This window comes from Vulpes lagopus, chromosome X (genome assembly GCF_018345385.1).
Source record: "Vulpes lagopus strain Blue_001 chromosome X, ASM1834538v1, whole genome shotgun sequence".
NCBI classification, from domain to species: Eukaryota; Metazoa; Chordata; class Mammalia; order Carnivora; family Canidae; genus Vulpes; species Vulpes lagopus.
Window position 1 is genome coordinate 109485710 of NC_054848.1, and position 24862 is coordinate 109510571.

The following is a 24862-nucleotide window of genomic DNA, read 5'->3' on the forward strand; positions in this document are numbered from 1 at the left end:
CATATCAAGATCTGTAAGGACTTGGGTCATTCTGTCACCTCTAAAGAGTACAAGAGGCATCTTCCCACAGTAAAATAGGATGGAGAGGGAAAAAAACATCACAAGTACATAAGCACTTTTTCCGCTTTGGTAACACTCCATAAACACCACACTCCTATTGACTGAATATTTCTGTGGACTGGAGAAAAGAAAATAAATATCTTGAGTTTAGCTGAATACCAGCATATTCTATGGTAAGCTTGTTAAATAGAACATCTCTTGTCCAAGCTTTGGTTTTCACATCACTGAATACAGGAGGGAAGATGAAGAAGGCAGAGTAAAATAAACAGAACAGGATAACTTTGGTAGTAGGCATGAGTGGAAGTACAAAGAAGTGTCTGGGCTAACATAAAGGGAAAAGAACAGATGCTTTGAGAGGCTCAACAGATATTCTAGGCACAGAGACTGGCCCCCGGACCAAGGAGAACCCATACCCAACACAGCGCCTGACATCTAACTGCTCAATAAAGCATGAGTCCCATAGTGACTGTTCCTTAGATCCTAGACTAAGGACCTCTCCACTGGAATTCCCTGTGCTATTATTTTATTTCCAGAATCCTGAGTCCTTTATCTGAGAGCAAAAGACTGCCTATTTGGACAGCAATATTTCCCACTGCACACACAACCCAAGCCATAAAGAAAAGTGACAAATGAGGAAAATGGTAGACAGGTCTAGTTCCTTTAGCCAAAGACACAGAATCAGAATTGGGAAAGCCACACTGAGTTTATTCATTCCCATTGTGCATGCCCTGAACCAAACCAAGCTGTACCTACCACCTACCTCTGTTAACTTACCACAATCTCATATTGACTGAACACTCTCTACAGGTGGTATTTGATTTGGCTGAACACTTCAGTATTGCTTTGTAACAACAAAATGATAACCAATAACATGAAAAGAGCCAGGGATGTTATCACCATGAGCAAGGAGAAAGGTCTTTTAAAAAATAAATACGAAGGACCAAGTGCCATCTTTTTGGCTCATGCACTTAGAGGATTACTGGAAGCAAAGGTTAAAGCTCAGGCTGGTTCCTTTGCCTACCTGGCAACAGTTGATTTGCCTCCCCTCAATTCCTAAAGTGTCAGTAAGGAACATGAGCAAATTATTACATTAACCTACACTAGCCTACATAAAATAGAATTAGAAAATTTAGATCTGACACTCAAGAATCTATAATATACTCCAAAACCATATAGTCACTCTGTTAGCCTGGATCCCCTCCCCCCTACACACACACACACACACACACACACACACACACACACACGAGTCTGTGACTCGAGCTCATTTAGTAGGGTGTGTAAACCTAGGGAGCAAGAGTAAGGGACAAGAGAGTGAGACAGAGGGGAAAGGAGAACTCATAGAAAGAGTCCTCTCTCCTCATCTGCAACTGATTGCTAGGTCTCCTGGGACTGTTTTCCAAGGAGCCATAGGTATTGGCCTCGGACTGTCCATCTGCAAGGGGAGAAGGGTGAAAGAATTTGTCCATCAGCATCTGTCTCCCAGTGGTTGAAAGTTTAGCCAAGGGGCTGTTAACTCCCCCCACATCTCCAGGTTGTACTCACTGGGGCACCCGGAGGGGTGATACGGCATCCCATGCCTCAGCATCAACAGGGAAGTGCCACATAGTGGGTGGGGCTCATAGTGCAGATAGGAGCCAAGGCAATCTAAGGTTGCACCTGTATGAGGTCAGGAGAAGTCAATGCAGAGCTGATGGCCACAGTGCTGGCACAGACACTCCATGAGGCTGACAGAAACTAAGGTGGCACGTAGGAGGTGTCTAATAGAGTCACTCATTTTCAAACTTTCCATGTTCTCATTATACCAACAAGTGAGCATTTCTGTTGTTGAACAGGTAGGTAAGGGGTAAGGTATCTCCTATTCATAGTGTTCCTGTGCTGCTCTAGAGACAGAAATAGGTCCAAGGGCAGAGCCTATTTCTCTTAACTCAACAGGTCTCAGCTGGCCAGCCCTGAACCATGCTACTTCCTGTTATTGAGACTGCATAGGAGAAACAAAGGGAAAGCACAGTAATCAAAAAAATACAAAATAAGATGGCAGGAATAAGCCAAATATATCAGAAATCAGAATTAGTGTAAATTGAGATTAATGGCAATTTTCAGTCTGGAGTTAAAAATTGAATTGTAGGGATACCTGGGTGGCTCAGTGGTTAAGTGTCTGCCTTTGGCTCAGGGTGTGATCCTGGAGTTCCAGGATGGAGTCCTGCATCGGGCTTCCTGCATGGAGCCTGCTTCTCCCTCTGCCTCTGCCTCTCTCTGTGTCTCTCATGAATAAATAAATAAAATCTTTTTCAAAAAATCAAATTGTATGCTGTTCACAAAAGAGATACCTAAAATAAAATTACACAAGGAGGCTAAAATAAAGGGATATAAGAAGATTTTCAGGTAAAAGGTAGCAAAAAGAAACTGGTGAAGCAATCTTAATATCAGACAAAATAGAATCCAAGACAAAAAGCATTACAAGAGACAAAGAACAACACTTCATATTAATAAGGGAGATTATATAGGAAAGTACAGAAAATGTGAGCCACTAATGCTCATCATTGCCCACACATAATGTCTTTGGCATTTAGCCACCTTAAAGGACCTGATTTCATTCTCTTGTGTTGATATATATCCATATCAGCCAGCTTCAAGTGTGTTTAGATAAACTGGATTATATTAAAATTATGAATTTTGGTGGGGCACCTGAGTGGCTCAATCCATTAAGCGTCCGACTCTTGATTTCAGTTCAGGTCATGATCTCAGGGTCATGAGATCAAAACCTGCATCAGGCTCCACACTCAGCGGGGAGTCTGCTTAAGATTCTTTCTCTCCCTGTCCCTCTGCACACCCTCCCGCCACTTGCTCACTCTCTCTAAAATGAATCTTAAAAAAAAAAAAAAAAGCTATGAACTTGTATTCAGCAAAATATACTATTTTAGGACAAAAAGGCAAGTCAGAGTGGGAGAAGAAACCTGCAATACATATGTCCAAGAACTGGAACTCTCACACATCGATGGTGGGAATTTAAATATGTACAATTATTTCAGAAAACTGCTTGGCAATATCTACTAAACCTGAACATATGATCCATAATTGCACTCATAAGCACATACCCAGTATTCATGCATATGCTACCAAAAGATACGTATTAAGAATGTTCATTAGAGCATTATATCTAAGAGCCAAAAACTGGAAACTCAACTATTCATCAGCAGTAAAATGCATACAGACAGTAATAGTCGCACAATGGAACACGACACAGCATGCAAATGAACCACTGCTGTTTACAAATAACACGGATGAATCTCACAAAGGGTTAAATGAAAGACACAGAGGAGTGTGAGCTGCTATTTATATACAGTTCAACGACAGGCAAAATTCACTCTCAGGATTTGGTAATGGATGGCAAGTTTGGAACGGAGGGCTAGTGTGTAGTGGTGGAGGGGGCATCGGGGGAGCTTCTGAGATGTGGATAATGACCTATGCATTGATCCGTTTAGTGTTTAAACAGGTGCACACACTTTGTGAAAATTCACCCTGAAGCTTTGGGGACTTCTCTGAATATATCCTATCCTCTCATAAACAGTGTCTTAAAATTGCAGTGCAAGATTTAGTGAAAGTAGAAGACCCAAACCTTCAGTTTATGCCAAACCAAACATATTACTGCCACTTTTATACCTTATTAAGATTTTTTTTAAGATTTTATTTATTTATTCATGAGAGACAGAGAGAGAGAGGCAGAGACACAGGCAGAGGGAGGAGCAGGCTCCATGCAGGGAGCCCGACGTGGGACTCGATCCCGGGTCTCCAGGATCACGCCCTGGGCTGAACCCAGGCACTAAACCACTGAGCCATCCAGGGATCCCCCCAAGAATTTTATCTTTCTTTCTACTCTCAGCTCAAGGCTCCCAAGCCTCTTTCCATGAATGCCCCCTGCTTACACTTGACCTATATATGAGTCACTGGTTTCATGTACTCTTGAGAAATGCGTGTGAAATGATGCTGTTACTGTTGATTTTGCTTTCTTTCAGATGTAACATGCAACATTAAGAATGGCAGATGCAAGCAGTTTTGTAAATTGGGCCCCGATAACAAGGTGGTTTGTTCCTGTACTACGGGATACCAACTTGCGGAAGACCAAAGGTCCTGTGAACCAGCAGGTCAGAATCTAATAAAGTTGTTTTTAACACTCTCCAAATCTATATTTGAACCTTCAGTATTTTAACTAGTCCACGTACTTTCATAAACCCTGTTTGTTTCTACTTCCTTTTAAAATCATAGAACAGATTAGTATCTTGAATTGGACAATTTTTCAAATTGCATCATCATTTTATTTATTTATTTATTTATTTATTTAGCATCATCATTTTAAATAGAAGTTCTGTAATTGTTCTCAGTCTGAATTCTTTTCCATGTCCTTTTTTTTCTTCTAGATCATGAAGCAATCAATTTATGAGACCTCTGTATATTTGTAATTCATCAAGTCAAATTACTGTAGTAGCTCCAGACCATAAAAGACATATAAATGATTGACTGATAGGCTTCTAGTACAAGGAATGGCAAATGTTAAGCATGATTGTGTCAGGGTGTGACTGGCTTACCCTGACAAGGTTATTTCCTATCCTTGGGTCTCGGGCTGAGTTTACACACTTGGCATCAGAACAGTTCCGACAATCATCTGTTTCAAGTTGTGCCAGGCTGACCAACACAGTCCACACTGTGGACACATACAGCAGTGGACAAAACAATGTTTCCCAGTCATGTCAACCAGGCTACCGTGTTGACAGCTGACTAGTGTATTCGGAACATCTCCACTCCACGCTCCTATTGCTCTTCTCTGAAATGAAGCAATAGAAACTTTGATTAAAAAAAAAATTTTTTTTAAGTAGTCTCCGCAGGATCTATTATATTTGATAAATGAGGGGCCTTTTTGAAGCAAACTAGATATAATTTCTTTTGCATTTTCAAAGCCTGATATTAAATTGGTACATTAAATCATGCACCATTCCTCTGTAACTGGGTTCGATACCTATCTCACCAAAGCACCCGGCAGAGGAAATTAAAGAAAGGACAGAAGCCAAGAGTGTACATGCTGCTATTTCAACTAAAATGAAGAGACTCTAATGCTTCAGGGACCTAGCCACCCATCCTTCTGCCTAGTTCTTCACATACACTGCTTCACAGCTTGCCCAGCTCCGGAGAAAAAGATCTATATGTTTTAACCTTCAAAATCTAACTTCCAGTGTAGACAGATGGCATAGTAGCTAAACCCTTATGAGCCCTTCTATGTTAGATAGGAAAAAAAAAAGAATTGAGAACCACCTCGAACTATTAAGTGTTATATTTGAATATAGCTTTATCTTTAGCAGAGTAAGTAGGCCAAACCTAAAATAAACTTTCTTGCCTTTCAATAGTAATGGTCCCTTTTCTCCAGCCATTGTTGATGATGTATATTTATACATAAGTATTTTGAACTAATTTCCTGTTTTCCCAACCACATGCTGTCTTCATGATACTTTGCTGCAGCTGGTTGCTATAGAAATGTCTGTTATAAGGAATGTGGCTAGAAGGAAAGTGAGAAATGAAAATGAAATGTGAGGTGACTTTGCTTGACTACAAATTTCCATTCTGGTTGTCCCCAATGTATCAGTAGACAATTTCTTGTCTTTAGGAAATAAACTGACCCAAGGTTAAAAAGGTGGCCAGTTCCCATGTGGATGTGGCTATGATAATCATATTAGTAATTTCTTTGGTTAAAGGGTTTTTTTTAAGTTTAGTAATCCCTACACCCAAAGTGGGGCTCAAACTCATGACCCCCACATCAAGAGCCACATGCTCTTCCAACTGAACCAGCCAAGCACCCCAACAATTTATCCAGTTAATACTTAACCAAATGAAATAATTAAATCATGATTTCTTCCCAGCATATCCGTAAACCCACCTTGGAGTCTAGAAAGCATTCTAGTCTACAAAAGAAAGCCTGGCTCACAATGAACCACAGAAGTCCCATTTACCTAGTTCTAAAGTTAAAGTTACAGGGCAACAGTCATCAGAATACCATTTAAGGACAGTACTTGGGAGTAAGACTTTTTAGTAAAGAAACAAAACAAAGTCATTAGACTTTATAAAACTCTTACAAAATTTGATTCTGGAACACCTATTCTATTTCCGTGAAGATGATGGATTCCTGAGCCAAATGTTCTTTTCATGAAGGATTTGAAAACTTTCCATGAAAATAATGCAATTAACCTTTTAGTTTGAGACTATATTCATTGATTAGATTTTAAAAATATTGATGGGCCTGCTTCTCAGAAGTGACAAGGATAGGCCTCATTCTCACTTTCTGTAATACACGTTCTGCTTGCCAATGAAAAATATCAGAATACTAAATTTTTTTCCCATCTTTCTAGTGCCGTTTCCATGTGGAAGAGTTTCTGTCCCTCACATTTCTATGACACGCACCCGTGCTGAAACTCTTTTTTCCAATATGGACTATGAAAATTCAACTGAAGTGGAAAAAAATTTGGATAACGTCACCCAACCGCTTAACGACTTCACTCGAGTTGTTGGTGGAAAAGATGCCAAACCAGGTCAATTCCCTTGGCAGGTACTCTATATTAATGGTGTGTCAAAACTGGAGCCCAGAGGGCAAGGGACAGGCCAGGTGGAGGCTGAGGCTAGGGCACCAGACAGACCTATTGGGGCGAGGGAAGTGTTTAGGCAAGTTTAAGCACTAGGCAATATGAAGAAGCCCTCAGTGGTGGAGAGCGAGTGAACCAGAAGTCTGGGGACAGCTACTACAAGGTCAAGGAAACAAGGAAACAAGGAAAGCATAGCAGGATTCCAGACATGTAATTGGGAAGTCTAGAAGTGAGGTCACAGATACTGGGGTTCAGGGTACTACCTCTGCTTGTGGGAGAACTGGTGAGAGAAAATCTCCAGGTCCAGAGAGACTGGATTATTTTGAAGGGATTTTTAAAAGGACTCACATAGGAGTAAAACAAGAACTGGGTTACTGGAACTAGGGTCTGAAATAGGGGCTTGACCCAAGGCTCAAAGTGTGCTAGCATCAGAATCACCTGAAAACTTGTTAGCAATGCAAATTTTCCTGCCATACCCCAGATCTACAGAAGCCCAATCTCTGGGGGGATGGCAACTTGTGTGCTAGTTAACAAGCCCTTCCGGTGATGCACACTACAATTTGAAACCAAAGGAACCAAACCATAAACTCATGGTACCTAGTCCCACATTTCTCCAGGTGTGGTCTGCAAACAACCCACATGAGAATCAACTGTGCACATGTCTGAGGCAACAACCAAGAGCTAGATCTGTAGCAAAATTTGTAATTGACCTACAGCTAACTTTTAAGTGATTCCATCTGAGAGAAGAAGTGGGGCCCAGAGGCAAGGAGCCAGGCTGGTCCTTATATAAAGTGGTGCCATCCAATAACGTGACTACCAACCACATGTAGCTATTTAAATCTAAATAACTACCCTTAAGTAAAATTAAAAATGTATCTCAGTCACACCTGCCACATTTCAAGTGCACAAAAGCCACATATGGCTGGTGGCTATGGTACTAGACAGCACAGATACGGAACATTTCCGTCATTGCAGAAAGTTCTATTGGACAGTGCTTATAATAGTTTAGTCTAACTAAAAACTCCCTAGTAGCCACAATCATATATTTTGTGACTATTTCAAGATGCTTCACTCCAAAATATTTTCTCTACTGAGGTCTGAAGTACCTCCAGGGTACTTTTTTGCCACCAGGGACCAGTAGCTTCGAAGATTTTTTTAATCATCCAACCAGTAACAATTTAAGGCAGGATCAGGTAAATGTCCCAGGTTTAACACCACTGGAATTCTCTGACACTATGTATCTACTCAGGATTCTTGAGAATGCCTGACATTTTCCAAAATAATGGATAAGATACTGAACATGTACCTGGGGTAGGGCTTGGCACAGACATGGTAGAGAATGGTACTGAAGGGGGATAGACCATCACAACCAAGACTTTCCTTTCCATTCTCTTACCTTAGCTCTGCTTTTAGGAATATTTGTCGGACTTGATCTTACAGCCAATAAAATACACTGTGTGTTTCTTTTTTTTTTTTATAATTTTTTATTTATTTATGGTAGTCACAGAGAGAGAGAGAGAGAGAGAGAGAGAGAGAGAGAGGCAGAAACACAGGCAGAGGGAGAAGCAGGCTCCATGCACCGGGAGCCCGACGTGGGATTCGATCCCGGGTCTCCAGGATTGCGCCCTGGGCCAAAGGCAGGCGCCAAACCGCTGCGCCACCCAGGGATCCCCACTGTGTGTTTCTTTATACCTCCTCTATCTTCTATTTACGCATCCTACCAGCGCTGCTTCCTTCATCCACATCTTTATTCTCTCTCATGACTCTTCACAAGACTGACCTTCTCCACTGACCTTTCCTTGAACAATTGCTTCTGGATACAGCCACTCTAATTATGCTTTCATTCTATTTAACATCCATGTATCTAATTCTATCAGATTTTACTATTTGTGTTCTTGCGCACCCTCATTCATTATGTATCCAACTTCCATGGATAGGTGGTTGGAAAAGATCCTACTTTATAATAATTATCTTCCTTGTGGCTGTGGGACATAAAGTAGTCCCCAGAGTGGAGGATCCACTAACCCAGGGGTGTTTTATTAGCTAAAAGATGACTCCTCTTAAAAAAAAAAAGCCCCAGGATTAAAAATATATATATATCCCAGGATGCACACATTGCGGGCTTAGCATTGTCCCCTTGTCAACCCAGAAACGAAATTGGCAAAAATACTTCAATAAGAGCTAAAAGGCGACGAGGGTAATAAAGTCTCAATTGAGTCACATAATCTTTCCATTCTCCACCCACCCCCGTTAAGCCAGACGCTTGCCAATTTTTTAACAACACAAATCTTTCCTAATAGGAATTTCAGTTACTCTAGCAAGCTATTTTTTTTTTATTTTAAGCAGAAGAGACCATTAGATGATGGTTGCAGTTGTAGCAGTAAGGAAGAGGATAAAAATGATACACATCATTCCAAATCCTTTCATGTCCCCCTCATTGCACACTTATATAGTCGTATACCTATTGACTCTTTCCCATCAAGCCTAGTTAAGATCATATAGAATGTTCAAGACCACTCATGCACATGTTCACTCCCTATTTCATCCACATGAAGTAGGATTACTGACTGTAGAGGCACAAAGCACTAAGTTTTAGTCTTTTCCAAAGGTGAAGAGCTGAACTACTTTCTAGTGTACTTGAGAAAGACCCTGTCATACTTCTGCACTATTTCCTTCCCGCCCAAGAGCTGTCTCTCCACACCCACCTCTACCCACTTTCTCACAAAAGGTTCCTCCTGGTTTTCAAAACCAGGAGATAAACTGAGTGTACAAAAGTCACTTTCAAAGATGAAACAGGAAATGAAACAAGCCAGAATCTGTCATTTGTGGATGAGCCAGCTCCACATCCCGGCTAATCCGCAAGGTTTGATACTTGACTTGATTTATACTGGATTTGATTGCAGGCAAGGCATCAAGAGAAAGCAAGCAACAGCTGGGGGTTCCATGGCCACAACAGTAGATCTATGGCTCAGAAATATGGAACAGTTTAGGAATATCACCCAGATAGGATTCCAAATTTCCATGCTTCCCATAAGGGTGGGGGGCAGGAGATAAAGCAACCACCTGCGTGAACAAATCGCAGGAAGAACAAAGGGAGGTCACTTTCATCAGGAGTAATGAATGGCATCAAGCTGGAAAGGTTTAGGGCGCTAAGGGAAAGGTCTAAGTCAGCTGTTTGCGAGAGCCAAGGGGCCACAGGGGAAGGGACAAGGCGACTTTCGCTTTGAGGGCTTATGGGTCAAAGTTGCAGGCAGGCAGATCCTGGCCCTGGGTTACAAAGCCACAGTGACTGTGGGGGGCTGGGCAGCTTTGGGAGGAAACTTTGTTTGAACAAATGTTTGGTGAACTGTTAACCTGAAGAGCTGGAGACAGCATGGGCCTGATAAACCCGTGGGGAGAGCGCCACGGCCTTGGTTCCTCTGGTGGGAGATTAGAGCAGGCCAGAGGACCACCACCCCCTGACCCAGGTTTGAGACCCTAAGGAGTGAGGTTCGCCTTCCCCGAGCTCAAGGGTGGCCATGGCCATGTTCAAGCCTTACCTTATTCGAGGACTTTCAGCTTGCGGGCTGGAGGTGAAGCCACACTGGGCCTACCCCTCCCCCTCCCATCTCCCCCCACCCCAGGTCAGGCCAGGCCCTGACACATCCCATAACCCCTTGGCCACATCTCCACGCCCGGACCCCTAAGGCCGCAGGCATGCAGGGCAGGCGGACTCACCTGACCTCTAACCTCCCTGCAGTGGTGGAGGCCTGGTGGAGGCCAGGAGGCCAGTTGCCTTCATTCTCCCTCCAGATGAGGGCGGAGGGCTCAGAGCCCCTGGAGACTGCAAGGAAGAGGGCTCAGGGACTCTGCAGGGACACTTTAGAATCCCAGAAAGGAAGCCCCAGGGCGAAGTGCACTACATAAGGACACAGGATATTTCCTAGAGTGACCACATCCTTAGAGTGCAAAACTAAAGCCAGACTCCAATTTCGTACAACTACGTAGGGAAGCCATGAAAACCTTTGAACCTTAGAGATAAAAGGAAAATCAAAACACCTGTACTACCAGATCACCTTCATCAACAGTTTGAAAGAGAGATTTGAGAAAGCAACACCCCCATCCCGGGCTTTCTAAAGCTTTAATTTGGTTTTGGGCCTTTGCCCTTGACCCTGTCAGCCCACAATTCTGAGCACGCAGAAACTTGCCCCAAGAGGTCTCCCACCTCTTCTGTTTTGGTGTTGGATCTGTCTGGCCTTGAATGTGAAGTATTTTCTGGTCTTTCTATTTTCTGTTTTACCATGGGCCTCAGCTGTGTATTAGCCATAGTTATTCTGCATTTAATAATTTGGAGATCATTCTAACAGATTGAAAAAATGGAATGCAATGGAAGCCAAGTGGTGAAGCTTTCCTTAACCTGTGTATTAGGTTGTATCACATACAATTGCCAATATTCAACTGTTTTAACCAGAAAATTGTCAGAAGAAGTAGTCTGTGTATTCCTAATTCTGTTCTTGGCCTAAACAATCTTTATTTTTTTTATTTTATAAATTTATTTTTTATTGGCGTTCAATTTGCAAAACATATAGAATAACACCCAGTGCTCATCCCCTCAAGTGCCCCCCTCAGTGCCCGCCACCCAGTGACCCCCACCCCCGCCCACCTCCCCTTCCACCACCCCTAGTTCATCTCCCAGAGTTAAGAGTCTCTCATGTTCTGTCTCCCTTTCTGATATTTCCCACTCATTTTTTCTCCTTTCCCCTTTATTCCCTTTCACTATTTTTTATATTCCCCAAATGAATGAGACCATATAATCCTAAACAATCTTTAAAACATCTCAACATTTTCCCCAGTCTCAGCTTTTCTCAGCTTTGGTCTGAAGCTATCAGTAAACATACCTGAGCTTTTGACCTGTACAGCTACCCCCACACACCCAATCCTTTCCATTGATTAGGACACACCCCTATGGAAAACAGCAGGCAGTTACCATATGTATGAATCAGAACTTTTTCTTTCTTTCTTTCTTTCTTTCTTTCTTTCTTTCTTTTTGTAAAGGGGGAAGGATTGGGAGAAAGATTTTATATGAAGGACCTAAGACTATAGACATGTCCTTACTTGAAAAAAGTAACCCTCAAATGATAAAGTTTCAATTAAGAGAAATAAAAACATGACATATGTACTCTCACTTGGCCCCACACAGCTATTTTGGACAGAACATTTAGATTATTATTCTCTAGGATGGTTTGATGAAATCTCTTTAATGAATAGTCTAGTTAACCATTAAAAATCAAAAATGGAAAAAAAAGAAAGAAAGAAAGAAGATGAGCATCTCTTCTGTGCCCAGAAAAATGAAATCGGGCCAATGGCTGGGTGGATCACACCTGTGGGCATAAAAAGCTGTATATCATGCAGAAATAGTTTTGCTTTTTTTTTAATTTTCTTTTTTTAAGATTTAATTTATTTATTCATGAGAAACACAGAGAGAGATGGGCAGAGACACAGGCAGAGGGAGAAGCAGGCCATATGCAGGGAGACTGATGTGGGACTCAATCCCAGGTCTCCAGGATCACGCCCTGGGCTGAAGGCAGCGCTAAACCGCTGAGCCAACCAGGGTTGCCCAGTTTTGCTTTTTATATGAGAGAGAACTAGTATGCAAACGGGAAAAAAAATGTTGTTGTTGTTTTTTTTACTGTAAAATTGGAGGTGACTACATAGAGAGAATAAGAGTTTATTGAAATCACAGGGGAAGGCCAAATTCAAGTTAAAGGTTAGGAAGAGAACCAACAGGGCAACAGCTACTACTCTGGGCTGGCATTATCAATGAGCACCATCAGAAGAGCTTTGTGAATGTGTATTTTGTAGATGGATGTGGGTGTGTTTGCTGTGCATCTGTGTATGTGTCTGAAAGAGAGAAAGCAGGCTCCTATTAGGATAGACAAACATGAAAAGGGTTGACAGATCAGAACTTGGATGCCTTGCTCAGAACATATGCTTTCCCATTTTTCCCTTCATTTTCCAAAGTGATGTCTTACAAGAGCTTGTCCTCGGCCAAGCTGACAGCTCATCCCCAAATAGCTCATATTTAGATAGCTGTGATCCTGTGGTAGCCAAGCAAACATTCCAAAATCTAGTCATTTGTAATATCTTTAAATGCAAATATATGTTAGGGCTTTTTCTTGGCAAAGATGTTTGCTAAAATTTCTAATACCAATCAGGGATTGGCGGGGGGCGGGCGGGGGAATGCTCTCAGGCTTAAAAGAACACAATCATATTTCTCAGCCATCCACCAGAAAGGAGTAGAAGCTCCAGGCAGCAAGTCTTTGGCAGGAGTCAGACTAGCTACATCATAGTCTCTGTGCCCAGGGGCTATGGATATCATTCAGTCTGGCCTAACCAACCCATTAAGCTGAGAGATGTCCAGGCACCTCTAATACAGAAGAAAAGCACCGTTCTCTCATTGCATGTGAGTTTGTAACTCCAGTTACCCGAATGGATGCTTTCAGATGTGACCATCAGGACCCATATAGGACAGCGCTACCCAAACTTACTGAGTGATTAAAAATCACTTGGGGTCAGGGCCAGCTTCATGAGCTTGTAACCAGCGCACCTGCATGAGGCCTTGGTTTTGGAAGGGTCCCAAATTTGGAGTTTAATGTTTTGTGTTTTGGAACTCAAGTCTGATGAGACAATGGAGCAGCCATGCCCTGGAAGCTTGGAACCTCTCCCCTACCTCCTAGGGATGGATTCTTGACTTCCTACTCCCTTGTCCCCCGGTTCCCTGGCTGGGCCTGCCTCTTCCTCCCCATACCTGCCCAGTGACTACTGCCACCCTCAACCCAGGGCACGTAACATACTCCCCTCCTCGTCCCCAACAGCTATCACAGGTGCAGGGAGGGCTGAGGTTGGGTGTACACAGTCTATGCCATTTTGGGAGGGGACATGGCCACAGAACATCTCAGGACCAGAAGTTTGTCACAGTTCATTTGGAGAGTGAATGGTGGGGGCAAGCCTCTTGCCCACCTCCGTTTTAAGTACTGAGCACATCCTGGTATGGATGTTGTAATCCCTTGGGAATCATGCCTCCACAATTAATTACTGCAGCAGGCCAGTGAGAAGGGAAGACTGACTTACCTTCCCCCATGCGGCATGGGGCTGGTGGAAGAGGGGACCTGGCAGCCAAGGGCCTTTGTGCCAGCCTGCCAAATCACAGGGTACATCTCCTGGGCACTCTCCCAGCAAATATCCCCCATGCCTGAGGAAGCAAGACATTAAGTAGTAAAATTTAAAACTCAGTCAGTTAAGCATCTGACTCTTGATCTCAGCTCAAGTCTTGATCTCAGGGTCATGGGTTCAAGCCCCATGTTGGGCTCCACACTGGGCATGGAGCCTACTTTAAAAAATTAAATTAAAAGAACACCCATGGTAGATTGCAAGACACCACAGAAGAAAGGGAAAAAAAAATTGTATTGAAGGATTTTCAATGGCATGTTTCTTCCCAGCTTTTGAACAAGGGGTCTCGCCTTTTCATTTTGCACTGAACCCCACAAATTATGTAGCCAGCTTTGTGTGGACTGAGCACTTTTATTTTTTTTTTAATTTTATTTATTTATTTATTTATGATAGTCACACAGAGAGAGAGAGAGGCAGAGATACAGGCAGAGGGAGAAGCAGGCTCCATGCACGGGGAGCCTGATGTGGGATTCGATCCCGGGTCTCCAGGATCGCGCCCTGGGCCAAAGGCAGGCGCCAAACCGCTGCGCCACCCAGGGATCCCTAGACTGAGCACTTTTAAAATGTAAAGTCACCAAGCCTTGGAAATTCTGAACCAGAATTTCTCAGACTTAATTATGCATAAGGATTTTCTGGAGCTCTTCATTTCCTTTAGTCACACCCACCAAATATTCTATTTAAGTTCGGGCAGGAGTGCCCTCAAATGATTTTACAAGCATCCCAGATGATTCTATTGCAATTAATGGTCCACCAACCACACTTATGAGCATAGGTTCTCAAGCCAGGCAGACTAAGGTTTGCATCCTAGCTTCACCACTGACCTTAGGGGAGTTCACGTACCTATCTAAACTTCGGTTTGCTCATCTGTAAATCGATATATTAATATCACCCCACATTATTAAATGTACATAAAACACTTAGCATAATGATTAGTGCATAGTAAGTAATCAATAAATGTCCAAAACCATTAAGAAGACTGTTGAGTCTGGAGGGTGGCTACATGGGTGTTTATTATATTATTATGTGAGATTTCCTACATTTTTACGACTTTTCGAAATAGGCAGCAACTAGAATGAGAGAGAAAGCTAAAGTGTGGAAAAAGGGGTCAGAGGCTTGCAGTGAGTCGGCCCCAGAGGTCTCCTGGTAGGAGGCCAATGCTTCAGTGTCTAGGACTTAGCAGACATTCAGTAAATTGAATTCAGGACAAGGGTGTCTGGGTGGCTCAGTTGGTTAAGTGTCTGCCTTCAGCTCGGATCATGATCTCAGGGTCCTGGGATCAAGCCCAACATCTTGCTCCCTGCTCAATGGGAAACCTGCTTCTCCCTCTACCCCCTGCTTGTGCTCTCACTCTCTCTCTCTCTCTCTCTCTCTCTCACTCTCGCTGTCTCTTGTTCTCAAATAAATAAAATCTTTCTAAAAAATTGAATTCAGGACAAAAAGAATCTTCACTAGAACATGCACCTAGGACCTTCTCAAATTCACACTTAAGGGCATTGACCATTCTCTTTCCTTAGTTTAGAAATGGATTTATGTCTGAGACGAGGTGTGCTTTAGTCAAAGGGCAGGAGTTCCTAAGAGCCAGTCGGCTCCTGCGTAGGGTTTACCAAATGTTCAGTGCGCCCTCTGGTGTCCATACTTCTCAACTTTCTTCCTGAAGAGGCAGCCCAGAGCCCTCAGGTACACTGGAAGTGAAAATCTCCAAGCTGATCTAGATAGGTGGTAAAAAATATTCATTGTCCACTCTGCTCATACAATAGATGTACATGGGGGTGACTGGGTTACGGGCACTGAGGGGGGCACTTGATGGGATGAGCACTGGGTGTTATTCTATATGTTGGCAAATTGAACACCAATAAAAAATAAATTTATATAAAAAAAAACAATAGATGTACAGATGAAAGAATGGATTGGCCTCTTCTTTAAGAATGCCCAGGCTCAGACGCCTCTGTCCACTTTGCCCAAGCCAGCTAAGTGGTCCTCACTGCCCGGAGGCCCATCAGCACGGCTCTTATGGGGGGCAGTGGTCTCAATTCATAGTTTGAAAAGGGCTTTAAGAAGACCTCAGTGGACAATCAATACTTTTTCTCTTCCAACTCACCCTGTGACAAGATTTCCCCACACAGGGACAGAAGACTCAATAATAACTCTGGATCTAGAGGAGTCAAGTCAGTGCGTTTCGGAATTTACCTGCCATATTCCCATGAAACAATGTGTGCCCTCAGACAATCTGACTCACCTGGAAAAGGAATCCAAGGGCCCCAAATCACCAAAAGAAGCCATTCCCTCCTATCTGCCTCCTCTAGAGCTCCCTCTGGCTATCATTGCCCATCCTCCTCAAAATAGTTACAGAAATGGCTTTTTTGATCACGCTCCAGGAACACTAACTCATGTGCAAAGCTGACACTTTCCAGAAACACTCCGGTCTGCCAGCACCTAGAGTCCAATCCCCACCCCACCCCCCCACACACACCCCTGCCTATCAACAGCACCTGTATTTATTTTGTTCAGGATCAAACACATTATGTAAGATGTTTCACAATCTTGTTTCCACAGGTCCTTTTGAATGGGAAAGTTGATGCATTCTGCGGAGGTTCCATCATCAATGAAAAATGGGTGGTAACTGCAGCCCACTGTATAGAGCCTGATGTTAAAATTACCATAGTTGCAGGTAAATAAACCAAAAAAAGGATAGGAATCTGCAGTATTTACTAGGCCTTCTGTATGATTGGCACATCATAGTTTCCTGAGGTCTACTAAGTTGGGCTAATGCTAGAGGAGCCATATTTCCAGAACCTAACTTCTTCCATCCTCCAAGCCCCCTGTAGTTCTGTTGGTGTGCCTCTATCAACACTCATCTCACGGGGGTACAATTATGTATGGTGTGTGCATTTCCCCACCAGACTGAGCCTTCCCCAAAGCCATGACCTATCATTCACCTTTGTATCTCTAGTGCCTGGCGCAACCTTTGAATGAATGGCCAAATGAATATATTATCTGTGCTCAAAAAAGCGGTCAAAATACTTGATATTAGGAATGTCTAGGGTAATTCATGACAGGTAGATTCATTACCACTTGAACAATGTAAGATTAGCAACGGCATGGGAGACCAAACCAGCTCCATGATGGTCCCAAATGGGTTTTTGGTCTGAAATGTATGCATTGGCCCTCATTACATTTTACCAAGATTGCGCTTGTGGACACTTGGCTGCCAGTTAATTCAGTGATACCGAAAACCTTGGCAAATACGTTTATGTGTAAGTCTACCTGTGACTGAAGAGAAATTTATTTTCCATAGGTGAGCATAACACCGAGAAGAGGGAACATACGGAGCAGAAGCGAAACGTGATTCGCACTATTCTTCACCACAGCTATAATGCAACTATTAATAAGTACAACCATGACATCGCCCTTCTGGAACTGGATGAGCCCTTAACGCTGAACAGCTATGTAACACCTATTTGCATTGCTGACAGGGAATACTCGAACATCTTCCTCAAATTTGGGTCTGGCTATGTGAGTGGCTGGGGGAGGGTCTTCAACAGAGGGCGATCGGCTTCAATTCTTCAATACCTTAAAGTTCCACTTGTTGACCGAGCCACGTGCCTTCGGTCCACAAAGTTCACCATTTATAACAACATGTTCTGTGCTGGCTTCCATGAGGGAGGTAAAGATTCATGCCAGGGCGATAGTGGGGGACCCCATGTCACCGAAGTAGAAGGCATAAGTTTCTTAACTGGGATTATTAGCTGGGGTGAAGAGTGTGCGATGAAAGGGAAGTATGGAATATATACCAAGGTGTCCCGGTATGTCAACTGGATTAAAGAAAAGACGAAGCTCACCTAAAGAAAAATGTATTTCCAAGGTTGACACGTTTAGGGTAGAAAATAGACAAGGTCCTTTACTAACTAATCACTTTCTTTTATCTCTTTAGATTTGACTATATACATTCTCTGAATACTGCTTTTTCTCTTTCTGGGGAGAAATCTATCTAGAATTCCTATTTTAGTAGACTAAGTAGATTAGAAAATGTAATCACTACGGGAATGTACTGTGATGGGAACTTGTGACCACTCCCACAGGTCTAGCCCTTGGCACCATTGTGAGGTTAGGTTCTTCCTCCTGCCCATCAGGTGTTAAGTTTCTCCACTGGGCAACTCCCTGATTCTCCCTCCTTGGCAGCATTCCATGTTCCAGACCTTTCTTACCTTTCCCATGGAAATCATCAAAATGTGTTAGATCTACATCCAGGATATTTGGTCTAGTTCATAACAAGTCTAACACCTCACTCGTTAAGGAAGAACACAGGAGCAACTGACAGGTTGCAACTCACCAGAAAACACTATTTCCTTTTCTGTATGCTTATTCCTGCTTCCTTTATCTCTTCTGTTTCCTAATCCTGAAATCAGTGTCTCTCTTTCTCTTTCTCTTTCTCTCTCTCTTTTTCCTACAGAGGATTAAAGGAGGGAAGGGACACATCATGCTGTTTTACTACTGTCCACAGTTATACATGTCTATCAAACCCAGACTTGCTTTCAGTTTGGTCTTTGACTTGCTTTTCAGAGCATAGGGATGAAGCCAGGTGCCTGAAGCACTTGCAGGAAAATTTGTCTGAAAGAGTCATGTTACTGTAATACATGCATCGTGGAAGGAATGACCGACCCATCAGAATAGTTCCAATAAGCATTTGTAATTGTGTTGTGATAGAGGTAACTAAGAAGGATGACATCAACTCCTGCGTCTCATCCCCCATGTGAAAAAAACTGTGAACTAAAAGAGAACAGCCAGTGTGCAATGTAGAACTAGTAGAGTCTTCAAGGAAGAATTCATTGGTGGGTCTCCAGTACTGGCCGGAGCTAAGGAAGAAGTTGCCCTCGACCAAAGAACAAGAGCACCCTGTCTCCTAAACTAGCACGTCCCCACAGTGGAAAAGGATGTACTGGTGGCTTAAAGGCACGAGTCAGGGATGTCTGGGTGGCTCAGTGGTTGAGCCTTTGGCTCAGGGCATGATCCCAGCGTCCTGGGATTGAGTCCCGCATCAGGCTTCCTGCAGGGGGCCTGCTTCTCCCTCTGCTTATGTCTCTGCTTCTGTGTGTGTGTGTGTGTGTGTGTGTGTGTGTGTGTGTCTCATGAAAAAAATAAATAAAATCTTTTAAAAAAAAAAGGGTATGAGTCATTCCAGTGAGCCATCTCACTCCCCCTTTTCTGGTTTCAGGTTCTCTAGGCAACTTTTTGATTATAATTAGGCCTTCCATATTGAATTTTCTAAAGAGTTGCTGACCAACCTCTGCATGTACTTTACTGTGTTAGGCTGGCTCCCTTTTATGAATTAATAAACTGTTGTTCTGGTTGATACTGTAGCTTTTTGTGAATGTGGCTGATGTGAATCAGTCATCCCGCATGTTGTTATATATGAGACTACTGACAAAATCATGTTTGGGACCACTTTGACCTCACCAAGCTGCTGCCCTCACCTCACCCCCAGCCAAGCATTTACTTTAGTCCTTCAAATACTAAGTACCAATAAATGTCTTTTCAAATTTCTCACTGTTTCTCGTTGAATCACTCACAGAGAAGTATCGCAAACACTACGTACAGCGGGACACTGAGCATAACGCGTCCAAGTGCAACACGACACATCAGAGTTCTGATGCTCTGCTGTCACCTGGCCTTCCTATGAGGCAGTGTGTCCTGTGCCCGGCAGAGGACAGTGGTCTGCATCCACCTGCGACAGAACTGAGTTTAAATAGCCATGGATACGGCCTCGGATAAGTCACTCCACATTTGGGGCTCTAATTTCTCTGTTTGTACAATGAAGGAGTTTGACAGGATGCTCCCCAAAGGGCCTGGTTGACCTGAACAGTCTGTGATTTCATGATCTTTCATTCCTTCACCCAGCAAATATTCAAGGACTGATAACTGTGTGCCAACCGCCAATGTGCTCGTGAAATTTGAATCCACACTTATGTATTTTGTGAGTTAACTAAGATAATGTATATAAATTGCATTGTCTGTGCATGCTACATTACTACCCAGGAGAGGAGAGGCTCAACAGACGTTAGCTGAATCTGAACCTGTGTTTATTCCGGAGTAGGAATTAGTCTTGTATTATCATGAAGGGAGGCCATAATAAATAACAATAATGAGTGGGATTGAGGTTTCCCGAACAAACAAAAGAAATCAGTTCTGCTATTGTGAGCTAAAGGACAGAAAGAGGAGACAGGACAATTGTCAGCCTTAGGTTTGAGGAGGATACTGATTCATGCATGAAAACCCGTTACTTCAAATTTGAATGACTAAAGGTCTCCAGGCCCAGCACTCCCATAGTTGGTAAAAGTGAGCCATTGTGGCCTGGTTGCCATGGAGATCACCCCTTACAAAGGCAACAATGGGGGGTGGCTGTACACCTCCTGTGATTGGTCTTCCCTGTGGCAGAGAAAGAAGATCCTGGCCCCATAGAGTTCCGAGCCACACTTCTCCTTTCTCCCATGAGCTCAGAAATGACAATTCAACACGAGCCACCACTACACGTGTGAGACCCTCCAGCCCACCTGAGAGCCAGGGACTTCAGAGCCAGGGCCTTGCTAGACTCTACCTAGGGCATTTGCAGGCGCCATGGAAGAATCATTAGTGCTTTCAAAATCACTGTAGCTACTTAACCTAAATGGGCAGAAACACGCTGCTGCAATATTGGAAGTGACAGCTGAAAATAGAGCTCTTGCTGAGGGAAGAAAAGTGTGTTAATGCAGTGCAGTCATTGTAACTTGCTGCTTAAGTAGCACTGGTTTTGGTTCTTCTGAAGATCAGTTGTTTTGTGATGGTAAGAACAGAGTCCCATCCAATTTGCTCTGTCAAGAGAAAAAGAAAGGGTTTCCTCCCCTACTCTTCTAAACCCTGACAGACCAGCTCACAAAGTCATTTTATTATCCTTTCTAAACTTCTGAAGGCTTGCAGTCCAACTGAAGGACGTCAGAGCTGCAAGGGCCCTCAGTCACCGTCAAAATCACTCTGCCCATTTAACAGATGGGGAGATGGAGGCCAAGAGAAGGCCTGGCCCGGAGTGACATAACGGCAGAATCAGGACTAGAACTCGAGTCTCCCACCCTGAACATGAGGGAATACAACGCTTCCAGTTGGAGCACTGCCCATTTTCAGGGCAACTGGGGCCTTCCTTTCAGCAAACCCGAGACTGCAAATCGCCTAGAATTCCTACTAGTGATGCTCTAACTGACCAGCAGGTGGACCAACTCAAGACCAACAGGTAGTCTGGGAGGCACAGTGGCAGGCAAATAAGACCGTGGAGCGGCAGCCACCGGCTCCTAGCAGGCACTCGGTAGCACATGTGGAACAAACGTGCAGAGCTGGGGTCTGGCTTTGAGCCCAGCTGTGAGCGCTGGGCCTGCCAGATGTGACACTTGACTTCCAGGGCAAGTCTGTCAGTGTCATGTGGCGCCCAGGCGTGCCGGCAACATTTCAAGGCGGTTCACTGCAGCTGGGCCGGCTAAGACATGTGGCACCCGGGGACAGCAGGCCACTCCAGAAGCTAAGCATGCGGCGCAGCTGTGGCGGGGCCAGGAAGCCAAGCTCAGCTGCTGGCAGGCCTGTCTGGGCAAAGCACTCAGGAACCACGGCTCTTCCTGAATCGGAAGCTAACACCATCCCGAGATCTCATGGTTAAAAGCCACAAAAATCAATATGTTCTGCAAACTCTGGAGGCTGTGGGCGGAGTCGTGGGAGGCAAAAGACTGTGGAATCCCTGCCCTTTCAACCTGTCCAGGGACACCGACCACTCTACTCATTTTCTCCAACAGTACTTTCAAGGCAGACCTTTTTTTACCCTATGCTGGAAGTTAAGGCTTGCCTGGAGATTCCCAGAGTTATCCCAACCTCTAGCAGAAAGGAAGAACAGCTGATTTTCTTATATATGGATGAAGAAGCAATGGCTCCTGGAACTGGGCCAAAGCATTTTCTCCACACCCTCACAGAATGACACTAGTAAGTTATAACAATTTAAAAACTCTGCCCTACAAAATTTGTTTGGCTTAAACGTCAAAGCCGTGACAATTTGTTCTTTGATGTGATTGTATTTCCAATTTCTTGTTCATGTAAGATTTCAATAAAACTAAAAAATCTATTCAAAAAATAAAAAAAAAGAATGACTTGACACTAGTATTTCAAACTCCCGGCCAGATCACTTTGCTCTGGTAGGACTTTCCTTCTTGATCAAGGGAAGGATGGAAATGGGAGCAGGGATATTCCTGAATCCAAAGACAGCTTTTCCAAAGGCTGCTTCAGGGATGCCTGGGTGGTTCAGTCGTGGGTTAAGTATCTGCCTTAGGCTCAGGTCATGATCCTGGAATCCTGGGATCGACTCCTGGGATGGAGTCCTGGGATCAATCCCTGCATCGAGCTCCCTGCTCAGCGGGGAGTCTGCTTCTCCCTCTGCTCCTCACCCCAACTCATGCTCTCTCTTGAACTCTCTCTCTTAAGTAAGTAAAATCTTTAAAAAAAAAAAAGTTGCTTCAGCGCAGCATTAAATATGAGATCTTAATCTATAAAAATTTGCTGATACAGTAAATCTCCTGAATGCTGCCATTCGTGAACTTTTAGAAATGCTGTGAAGTGGCTTAAGCACCGACCTCATAAAGATAAAGGGGTCCCATGATTTACACGTTACATGCTTTGGTGAACATTTATATATAAAAATCTATTTTCCTCTTGGAATATATGACAAAAATAAGCGTGCGTTTTCATGATATTAAAATCAGCTCTAAAAGAAGCCAAATTAAGATTGCAACAAGTCTCTGAGAAACTCAGCACATGCTTGTTAAATGAATGAACCAATATATGAATGAAATGGGAGAAAAAAAAGCTACTACTGACCACATCAATGCAAAACTCAGGCATCCAAGGAAAGAATGAGATCATCATCCTGACCGCATAAGGGATTATGCTGTAGCAAGGAAGCCAGACCCACACAGACCTTCTACAACCATTTCCTTCCAAGGATATAGAGTTAACACTAACTTCTAGAAAATGTAAAAAAGATTAACCTAGAAGACTATGCTTATAGCCCTGGCCTGTTCTCCTGTTAACATTTCTCGCTGTTCTCCAGAAGCTGGCCTTACCCTTCATCTGTGTTTTGTATCCTCATTTAGGTAGGTATTTTGTCATTGTATCTTGTTTCTATAGAGCCAGCTCTGGGCTTTAATTCGGATTTTAAAGTATCATATCTGAATCAAACTTTTGCTCTTGGCCATAAGGATTTCATTTCTCCCAATTAAAATACGCCCCCTATATTGCTCATTGTCCAAACACGCTTCCATATACTGTTTCTAGTCCTAGATGATCTTGCTTCAGATCAGAATCTCTGTTTCCTTAGTTTAGAAAATGTAAATTTGCGTTGTAGATATCCTAAAAGAACAGCTACATATTACATAAGGAAATCTTATGAAATCTTAGCATGTTCTCGTAAGAAATTTTACTGAGCACTTGCTGTGAGCCTAGCACTGTGTTTCATAAATATATCAGTGGTATGCTGGAACTTGCTTATACCAACTCACAAATGCCAATTTTGCATATCTCTTTCCAACTCCCAGTACAGTGACCTCATGTCAGAGGCTTGATATCTGCCACGGTAGGGATATTTACACCAGAGATATTAACAAATGTTACAAATACATTTGTTTTTGTTTTTTTCCGTGAGAGAAAGAGAACACACACGTCAGTAGGGAAGGACAGGAGAGGGAGAGAGAATCCCAAGCAGGCTCCATGCCCAGCACAGAGCCTGATGTGGGACTCGATCTCATGACCCTGAGATCATGACCAGCTGAGATCAAGAGTCACATGCTTGGGCAGCCCGGGGGACTCAGGGGTTTAGCGCCGCCTTCAGCCCAAGGTGTGATCCTGTAGACCCGGGATCGAGTCCCATGTCAGGCTCCCTGCATGGAGCCTGCTTCTCCCTCTGCCTGTGTCTCTGCATCTCTGTGTGTGTGTGTGTGTGTGTGTGTGTGTGTGTGTGTGTGTGTCTCATAAATAAATAAATAAAACCTTAAAAAAAAGAGAGCCACATGCTCTTCCAACTGAGCCAGCCAGGCACCCCGTTTTGTTTTCTAAAGAGACTCAGTTGTTTAACATTTTCTAACATACCAAGGGGCACATTCTAATTATTTGACTAAAAAGTCTTCAGTTTTACAGTCCTGCTACTCATTTATTGCCATGAGTGAGCACTGAATAACACCGTGAATTAAAATATAAACGTGGGATCCCTGGGTGGCGCAGCGGTTTGGCGCCTGCCTATGGCCCAGGGCGCGATCCTGGAGACCCGGGATCGAATCCCACATCAGGCTCCCGGTGCATGGAGCCTGCTTCTCCCTCTGCCTATGTCTCTGCCTCTCTCTCTCTCTCTCTGTGACTATCATAAATAAATAAAAATTAAAAAAAAAAAATTTAAAAAAAAAAATAAATAAATAAAAATAAAATATAAACGTTATTTAAGGAAGGATAGCGTTCACAAGTCAGAAATATTTTTAAAAAATCAGGTGATTAAAGTAGTTCTCAGATAGTAACAGGCAGTTATTTTCTGTTGTAGAATAAAACATTTCTGTTTTTAAGATTGTATTTATTCATTTGACATAGAGGGATTCAGAGGGAGAAAGAGCATGAGCAGAGGGAGAGAAAGAGGGAGGAGAAGCAGTGTCCCTACCGAGCCGGGAGCCCGATGTCAGGCTTGATCCCCGGATCCAGAGACCATGGCCTGAGCCTAACCATCTGAGCCTTCCATGTGCCCCCAAAATAAAACACTTCTTAAATGCAAATATTTCTCCTATAGAACACATTCACACATTAGGTCGACCAAGTTTTATTCTATGGTAGCTTCCGGCTGGCATGTTAGTTCATAGTAATTTGTTAAGGTATTTACAAAGACTGTGGAAAAGGGTTCTTGACTGTTATTTTCAGCCAGTATGTAA

At 43.3% G+C, this 24862-nt stretch overlaps 1 protein-coding gene across 1 annotated transcript in view; it reads left to right on the plus strand.

The window, feature by feature from the left end:
* Positions 1 to 19436, plus strand: part of F9 (coagulation factor IX) — a 32689-nt gene extending 13253 nt beyond the window's left edge. Inside the window, exons 5-8 of the mRNA XM_041742043.1 lie at positions 4077 to 4205; positions 6456 to 6652; positions 16449 to 16563; positions 17191 to 19436. Coding sequence (XP_041597977.1) covers positions 4077 to 4205; positions 6456 to 6652; positions 16449 to 16563; positions 17191 to 17738 — 989 coding nt within the window. The 3' untranslated portion in view covers positions 17739 to 19436. The remainder of the gene's footprint in view (positions 1 to 4076; positions 4206 to 6455; positions 6653 to 16448; positions 16564 to 17190) is intronic.
* The last annotated feature ends 5426 nt before the right edge of the window (positions 19437 to 24862 follow it).